An 8,474-nucleotide genomic window follows, 5' to 3' on the forward strand; every position below is an offset into this window, starting at 1 on the left:
GAGTGCATTAATTTTTCCTAAACTTTTTACCAATTGATTTGAAAGTAATTATTATTATTATTATTATTATTATTATTATTATTTATTATTTTTTTTTTTTTGAGGAAAACTATGTGTTCTAAGTGGGATGGGTATTTTGATATTATAGAGATTGAATTTGAATTTTTGTATATGGAGAGGGTGAAGAGTCAAGAGTCCCTGTGAAAATGTCTCTCTATTCATATGATATGGAAAGAAATAAAGGAAAATTATATTTATAACCCGTTATGTACATGCTATTCTACGAATTATACCTTTGTGGGTTCGGAGCCTTGTTGTCATTTGGTTCGATCGATTGGGGCCAAAGAGGTGAGTTTATTGGCATTGTCGATCGGCCTTCTAAACGGGGATCATTGGTTGGTTGGCTCTTCAAGTACAAGCGGCTGATTGGATTTTTGAAGAAGGTCGACACGTTGATTCAGTTGAGCAAAATATGCTTAGTGGATGAGTCGGGCTGATCGTCAGCGCTCAGTTCCTACGCTGGGGAATTCTTATCTGTTGGGTAGACTTATACCCTCAAGCAGAGGATGTCATTTAGGCGTGTATCATTGCTTCAGTTTGGATGAACTCTGACTAGCTCGAGCCAATCGATTTTTTGGGTCCCCAGGTCTTTTTCCTTGAAAATCTAGCTCAACCATTCACTCTTTCAGAAGTCGACGGAGTGCCTTGAGATTTGTGCCAACACAATTTTTTTGTGTACAATAGAGCACAGAAACACACTTTTTGAAGTTATAAGGAAGCACAAGTGAACTAAGCTAAAAAATAGCTTAATAGAAATAATCAAGCAAGGAGTTTTAATGTTAGGGCATTTACATACATATCACAAAATTCTCCTCTATTTACAAATCTAACAATTATTTTTTTCTATTTACATTAATAACTTTCAAATCTTTAATATTACATCAAAAATATCATCATTACTATCTTCTTAAAAGTGAAACACAACTTTTCAGGCATATGTTTATGCCAACAAGTATCATAAATATAAATATCAAACTTCACTTACTAAACATAAAAATTGTGTTGTATGTATGTACATTTCCATTAATTTTATATGAGAAATTTTATTTATTTATTTATTTTTATTTATTTTATCATATCACTATGGCTATAAATAAGAAATTAATATAAGAAATCATCATTAAGTGAAGAGATTGTGAAATATGTAGTTATCATGTCTCTCTCAATCATCTTCATATTGGCATCTCCTTTCTAAATTGAAGGTTTGATGGAGTAACATATGAGAAGGCATCATAGAGAAAGTGACATTAAGAAAGTGCTCTTTGAGGTCACCAAAGAAGAGTCCAACATGCAACAATAACTTGAAGTCTAACAGAATAGAGAGGTCTTTAATAATCTATGATGCATTGGAAATTTAAAAAAAACATTTTTTTTTAAAATTTTATTATATTAAGTAAATTGTTTTAAATTCAAAACAATTTATTTTACTGAACTAAGCAAAATTGTCATGTGACATGATGATTTTCTTGCCACATGGTATTTACATAAAATTAATGTAATTTAATTTCTCCCCCTCCATGAACCGTGCCCTAATTTCTTTCTTCCTACTGAGTCATCTCTCTCGCGAGTGAGTTCCTCTCCCTCCTACCTCTGTGCTATATGCACGATGACAGTGGCTGCCCGACGATAGTGGTCTGACGGTAGTGGCCACACATTTGTGTTCTAGTAATGGGAAACATTTGTGCTCTAGTAATGGAGATGGTACGCTGACGACAACCGTGGTGGTTGGGCACACACCCGATGGCAACGGTACAACGGTGACAATTTTGTTGCTTTTGCATTGCTCCAATGGTAACAATGGCCAAAAACAGTAGTCTGGCGGTGACGATGATCTTGGTGAGGAAATGGTGGTCAGACGATGAAAGTGGTTTGGTGGCGACAAAAGTGGGTGGCCAGCAATGAATGGAGATTGGGAACCCAGAAGAGATTTGATTTCCTTCAACCTCTCATGAAGATAGTGTGGTCTAGTTATAAATTTTGAGAGTGACATTCTCCATAAATACTGCATAAATTTGGACAACTCTATTGGATGACCCAGTATGATTCCCTTGATCGTATGTAATTGTATGTGTGTTTGAATGTCAATAGTCTCAAAATTAGTTTTCTTAGACCGTTGGATTTGTCCCATCAAGATGCTTGATTTCACTATATTGTTATCAGATTTGGAGATCATTTGGTCCCATAAAACATATTTCAATACTCTTTGATAAACCTTAAGTGCGTGAATTGGACTCGCTTAAACTAAGATCAGACCATTTATTACGTCATTGTGTTTGTCTCATCGAGACACTTCATTTGATTATAAATTGGACTGCGGGCATTTCCAAATTTGATTTTTTAAGTTTCTGGTCCCAACATACATCAAGATTTATGCAGATCAATATTACTATTCAGTGACCTATCATTATATGTTATAACATATTTAAATATAGGGGCATTTACATACATTCCACTCAATTCCAATACATTTATGTATCTAACATCTATATTTTATTTCTTACATTCATACCGCTCAAGTCTTTGTCATGACAAAAAAAATGTCACTATCTTTTAAAAATTGAAGTTTAAATGTTAGATATATAAATACGTATAAATTGAGTACGAATGTACGTAAATCTTCCATAACTATCTAATATGTCGTATTTGTAATGTTTTTTTTTTTCTCAAATAATACCTACAATTTACACCAACATAAACAATATAACAAAGTAGCAAAACATTACAACTTCAATCATTCAACATATAAATTAACAAAAAAAAAAGGGACAATGTTGTAATAAGGAAAAATAAATAAACAACTATATTGATTAGTTTCAATACAACTTAATGGAAACAAATCTAAAAACAAAATAATATTTTAATTTTGTTATGCAATCTTGCTCGAAATTGTAAATTTATCATATTTGTTGAACATACAGCAAATGTTACAGCATCAGACGAAAAATATAAAAAGACATAAAAAAATAAAAATAAAATTTAAAAAAAAGCTTATAAATGCATTTAAGAAATTAAATATATATGTTTTTTTAATATCCTTAATTTTAAGCATAATTATATTTAATGTTTGAACATTTTTCAATAGCCTAATGTAACATAAAGCATGTCAAGACATCCTTATCATCCTCCAAAGCCACTATTAATGTTTGACAAAAATATTTTATAAAAATTTGAAGTACATATTTTCAATTTTATATTTCTTCTTCAAAAAATAGGAATATTTACAAGCATACCGCTCAATTCTTATTAACACGTCCAACACTTATGGTGCATTTGGGGTAGTTTGTGCGTTTCAGGATAAGCAGATTGTCCTAAAAAGCGGCCCGCTGGTCGACCGCTGGAATCGACCCACTGTCTGCATTTAGTGTAAAAATAAAATCGCATTTTCGGATAAGTAGACAAAACGCGCGCTTCAAACGGTACCGCGACATTTAGTTTTAAAAAACGCTCCAACATTTATAAGCTGCCCCAAACAGACCCTTAAACTTAAATTTTCACGTACATATACATATGCATAAAAAGGTGTATTCCACATTTTATAATTTAAAAAGATAATATTTTTTTTATGTGATACGAAAGATTTGGGGTATAAATGTAATAGTTAAAGATTAGTTGTTAGATATGTAAATACAAAAGAATTGGGTGGTATGTATGTAAATGCCACCCAAAAAAAACTCTCTGAACGATTAAAAAAAGGGGCATTTTCATAAATAGCACAATTTTTTTATGTATTTGCATATATAGCTCACATCTAAATTAATTTTTCATATTTGCACACATATAGACAAATCTTCATTATCACTTTTTAAAAATGAAATATATCTCTCATTAACATGTCTAGAGTGCCAAAATGATATGCATGTAAATACGAAAGTTAGGTGTCAGATATGTAAATACAAAAGAATTGTGTGCTATACATGTAAATTTCCCTGAGAAAGAAATCACCATGGTTTCTTTTTTCTTGAAAAATAAAATGATTAATAATAATTAATATGTATAACAAAATAAATAGACTTAAATTAAAAAAATAAAATAAAAAATTCAATTGACTTGACTTCAATGTAACATGACATTTATAATGATAATAGAGGAAGAACAAAAAATACATTCAAATAATAATAATAATAATAATAATAATATACATAAGAAAATGAGCATTTACATATATGTCGCATATTTATTATGTATTTATATATCTAACATCAAAATTTTCCAATTTACATGTAATAGATATTATCATCCAAAAAATTTATACATCCAAATGTCCACTGTAATACACTGATATTGACCGGTGTTAAACCTGTGGGTGGAGCTCACTTGACACGTGTCGTCCCACCATTAGACTCTGAATTCCTTATGTAATATTTTTTTCCAAATTTAGGAGAATTTTACATGTTATGGACTCCTTTTACAACTATAAAATATTAGATTCTAGAAATGTAAAAACATAAGAAATACAGGGTATTTGTGTAAATTTCAAGGAAAAAAAAAAGGCATTTTTGGTGTATAAAAGGAGGGCACTCGGCGTCACCGAGACCACCAAACCAAGCAGAAACAGAGAAGAGTGAGAACCAAAGGAAGCTCAAAAATGCCGGAACTAAGCCGCGAAATCCGGCCGGCGGAAGAACTCGACGGGCAAGCCCTAATCTGGAACAAAATCCTCTCCATCACCGACTCCCTCGTCCTCAAATGCGCCGTAAAACTCCGTATCTTCGACGCCATCCACCTCCATGGCCGCCCCATCTCCCTCCCCACCCTCTGCTCCTCCCTCCCAACCCCTTCCCTCCGCCCCTCCACTCTCCTCCGCCTCCTCCGCTACCTCTCCCATATCCGCCTCATCAACATCACCGACGACCGCCCGCCTTCCTTCTCCCTACCCCCTTCATCCTCCGCCTTCCTCCTCTCCACCTCGAAGCAGAGCCTCGCCTCCTTCATCACCATATTCCTCGACGAAGATTTCCTCGGCGCGTTTCATGCTCTCGATGTCTGTCTCCGCGAGGGTGCCGGCGAAGCGTCGGCGTTCGAGATGGTGAGTGGGGAGACGGTGTTTGAGCGGGCGGCGAGGGATCCGTTGCTGAGCAAGAAGTTTAACGAAGGGATGGCGGGGAGCGGGAGGATCACGGCGGCGGCGATGGTGGAGGGAGCGGGGAGGGTTTTTGAAGGTGTGAGGATGTTGATAGATGTTGGCGGGGGGATGGGGGCGGCGGCGAGGGTGGTGAGCGGTGCGTTTCCGGGGATTAGGGTTTTGGTTTACGATCTTCCTCATGTGGTGGATGGATTGGTGGGGAGTGATGGGGTGGAATTTGTTGCAGCCGACATGTTTGTGGAAGTGCCGCAAGGGGATGCTGTTCTTCTAATGGTAACTAGAAGTTTAATTTTGGGGATTCTGCTGATAATTTATTAGTAGATTTTAAATTTAAAGAAAAAACTTTAAAAAAAAATTGAGGAGAAATTGAATTTATTTAATTCTTTATTCAAAATTAAAGAGATTTACATAAGTAGCACCCTAATTCTCTGTATTTACGTATCTAACACTTGAACTTTTATATTTACATAAATAGCACTTTGATGCTTTAAGGGCCCGTTTGGGGCAGCTGCAGCTTATTGGATAATCTGCTGATAAGCTGATTAAATATAATTTGATAATAAGCTAGGTGCAGTGACCATTAAAAATTTTTTATTTTTCGGAAAAGTCAGACCACTGCCAGAAAGTTGTAACTGCACCTAAATAAGTGCGGTGTGAAAACATTGTTTTCAGCGTTTTAAAAACGCATATGTTGCCAAAACACAGTTTACTCAAACAGATCATGTGCATTTTCAAAACGTCACCACACCAAATAAACTGTCCTAAACGGGTCTTAAATCTTTGCATGAAAATGTGTATTTCAATTTAAAAAAAGTGATAATAATGCTAAATGAGAAAGTTTATGGGTGAGATATGTAAATACATAAGAATTGTGTGCTGTTCATGTAAATGCTTCTTAAAGTTATTAAGTAAATTAAATTTTAATTAAATATTTTATAAGATAGTTGTTGGGTCACTTCATATAAGATTCTAAGTCAAATTAGAATCTTAATAGAATTTATACATGATTTCAATATAAATTCAGCTAAATATAAAAAAATAAAAATTTAAATCAAATTTATCGTGTCTTTGTTTCTCGCGTTTCTGCCTCTTTTATGATTTAAATTCAGATTTACTAAGTTCGATCATAGGACTTATTTAAGGGATATACTCTTATCATCGCTTGCGAGCTCTATTTTCGTCACAGAGAGTTTGATACATTCAGAGTTATTGGATTCGATCAATCAGTCACATTTAACGTAAAATCAAGTTGTAGCCGAACACCACCTAAACAATTCAAAAAAAATTGAGTTGAATTTGAGTTTAATTAAATTCAAATTAACTCCAAAAACAATAAAAACATTTTTTTTCGAAAAACTTATGATAAATTATTACTTAGTACCTCTTAATTCTTCTTATCACGAGAAAATATTCCGTCCGAACAGCCGATCCACACTGTAATTTGGACAAACACGTCTCTTTGTCCGGACCTAATTGTTTTTCTTCTATGTTACATCCCATTCAATCAAGTCTTATTCAAGCTCAGATGTGTAAATGAAGCCAAGGGGTGGTGTTAAAAGTATGCAAAAACAAAAACTTTGGGTGTCAGATGTGCAAATACATAAAGATTATGTGGCAACATGCAAATTTTTGCTCAAGATGAAATTTTGATGAATTTATGGCAGAGGATATTGCACGACTGGAGCGATGGGAAAGCAATGGATATTCTGGAGAAATGCAGGGAAGCCATTGATGCGGAGAAAGGTAAGCTGATAATAGCAGACATAGTGCTGGCTGAAGAAGACGACGACGAGGACGATGAGCTCCATCACGCGAGAATGGCTTCCGATATCATGATGATGGCTTATGGCGGCAAGGAGAGGACTAAGAGTGAATGGAGCAGTCTGCTTCTCGGAGCTGGATTTACTCGCTGCCGCTTTACGCCCATCAATGCTCTGCAGCACGTCATAGAAGCTCGAATTTAGTGATTGTTTTGGAGTTAAATTACAATTAAGTACCTTTTAATCTCATAATTTATATAAGTGTTAAAATAGTAGCCATATTTTTTAAATTGGAGCTGAAATAGCCACCGTATAAGAAAAATTTTCGAATTAAGGCTTTGTTGTTGTTGTTGTTGTTGTTGTTGTTGTTGGGATTAGGGCTGTAATAGAGTTGAGTCGAGTCGAGTCGAGTATGTCATGGTTTTGATTCGGCTTAACAGAATCATGAGTTGTTCATGTTCACTTTGAACTTTAGACAAGGTTAAAAAAAAAACTATTTTTATTTGGTTTTTTTAAAATTTTTACTTTCTATTCTTGATTTATATCTGATTTGTTTGTATTAATTAAAAAGCAAAATATTTCTACGAGTACTTAATAAAATTAATAAAAAAAATCAAATTTTTAGTGAGTATTTGATATATATATATATATATATATATATATATATATATATTAACAAATCTAAATTAATAAGCAATTGAATGAAATTCAATTAATATTTAACTAGTTAATATGAAGTAAATAAAATGCTTTATAATTTACAAGTAATATAAATAAGTACTAATAACTTAGTTATTTGAAATAAAAAAAATTATTATTTTTTTTATTTTAAATTATAATATATTATTATTAAATAAGTTTTAATTAATTAAATTTTATTTAAATAGTATATGATATGATAATAGGATTTTTAATAGGTTAATTGTTGAAAAATAAACTCATTTGTTTACGAATATTAACATACAGATTGGATTATGTTCAAATTTAGTTCATTTAAACACAGAATTTTTAAAAATGATCAAATATCATTGAATATTAATTGAGTTGAGTTGACATTTACATATGCATACTACACAATTATATATTTACATATATATAGCTTCTAAAATTGTATATTTAAGTTTAGAACATTGAAAATTTTAACAACACTTCAAATATATAACCAATATTAACTTTTTTTAAAATAAAATATATATATATTCATGCATATATCAACGACATCGAAGTATTATAAATATAAATATAAATATTAAAATATAGGTGTTAATTAGATTTGTTAACACATAAGAATTGTGTGGTATATTAGTAAATTTTCAATTTTTTTTTTTTTTTGTAATGATGACGTGTAATTTGTCATTTATGAGGTAAAGTGTTGGAGGTGGAAAAAGAAGGGTGGAATATAAAAAAAAATAAAAATAAGGTTGATTATTATAAAAGTGAATGCTAATGATGGATGATGTAAATGTGTGCATAATCAAGTTTAGTGTAAGCATCTGTGAAGCTGTTGAAGAAGAAAGTGTTTAAAAAAAAATATCAGACTGTAGCTTTTTAGCAGCTACCACAGGTAGTCA

The 8,474-nt window shown here is 32.5% G+C and overlaps 1 protein-coding gene across 1 annotated transcript; it reads left to right on the top strand.

Moving 5' to 3' along the window:
• Nucleotides 1-4,516: 4,516 nt before the first annotated feature.
• Nucleotides 4,517-7,204, top strand: LOC110023244 (3'-hydroxy-N-methyl-(S)-coclaurine 4'-O-methyltransferase-like). Its single transcript, XM_020722557.1, has 2 exons — nt 4,517-5,416; nt 6,808-7,204. Exons 1-2 carry the CDS (start codon nt 4,646-4,648, stop codon nt 7,105-7,107), a joined length of 1,071 nt encoding a protein of 356 aa, XP_020578216.1. The 5' UTR covers nt 4,517-4,645; the 3' UTR covers nt 7,108-7,204.
• The last annotated feature ends 1,270 nt before the right edge of the window (nt 7,205-8,474 follow it).

Source organism: Phalaenopsis equestris, unplaced genomic scaffold (genome assembly GCF_001263595.1).
Source record: "Phalaenopsis equestris unplaced genomic scaffold, ASM126359v1 Scaffold000223, whole genome shotgun sequence".
In the NCBI taxonomy this organism is placed as follows: domain Eukaryota; kingdom Viridiplantae; phylum Streptophyta; class Magnoliopsida; order Asparagales; family Orchidaceae; genus Phalaenopsis; species Phalaenopsis equestris.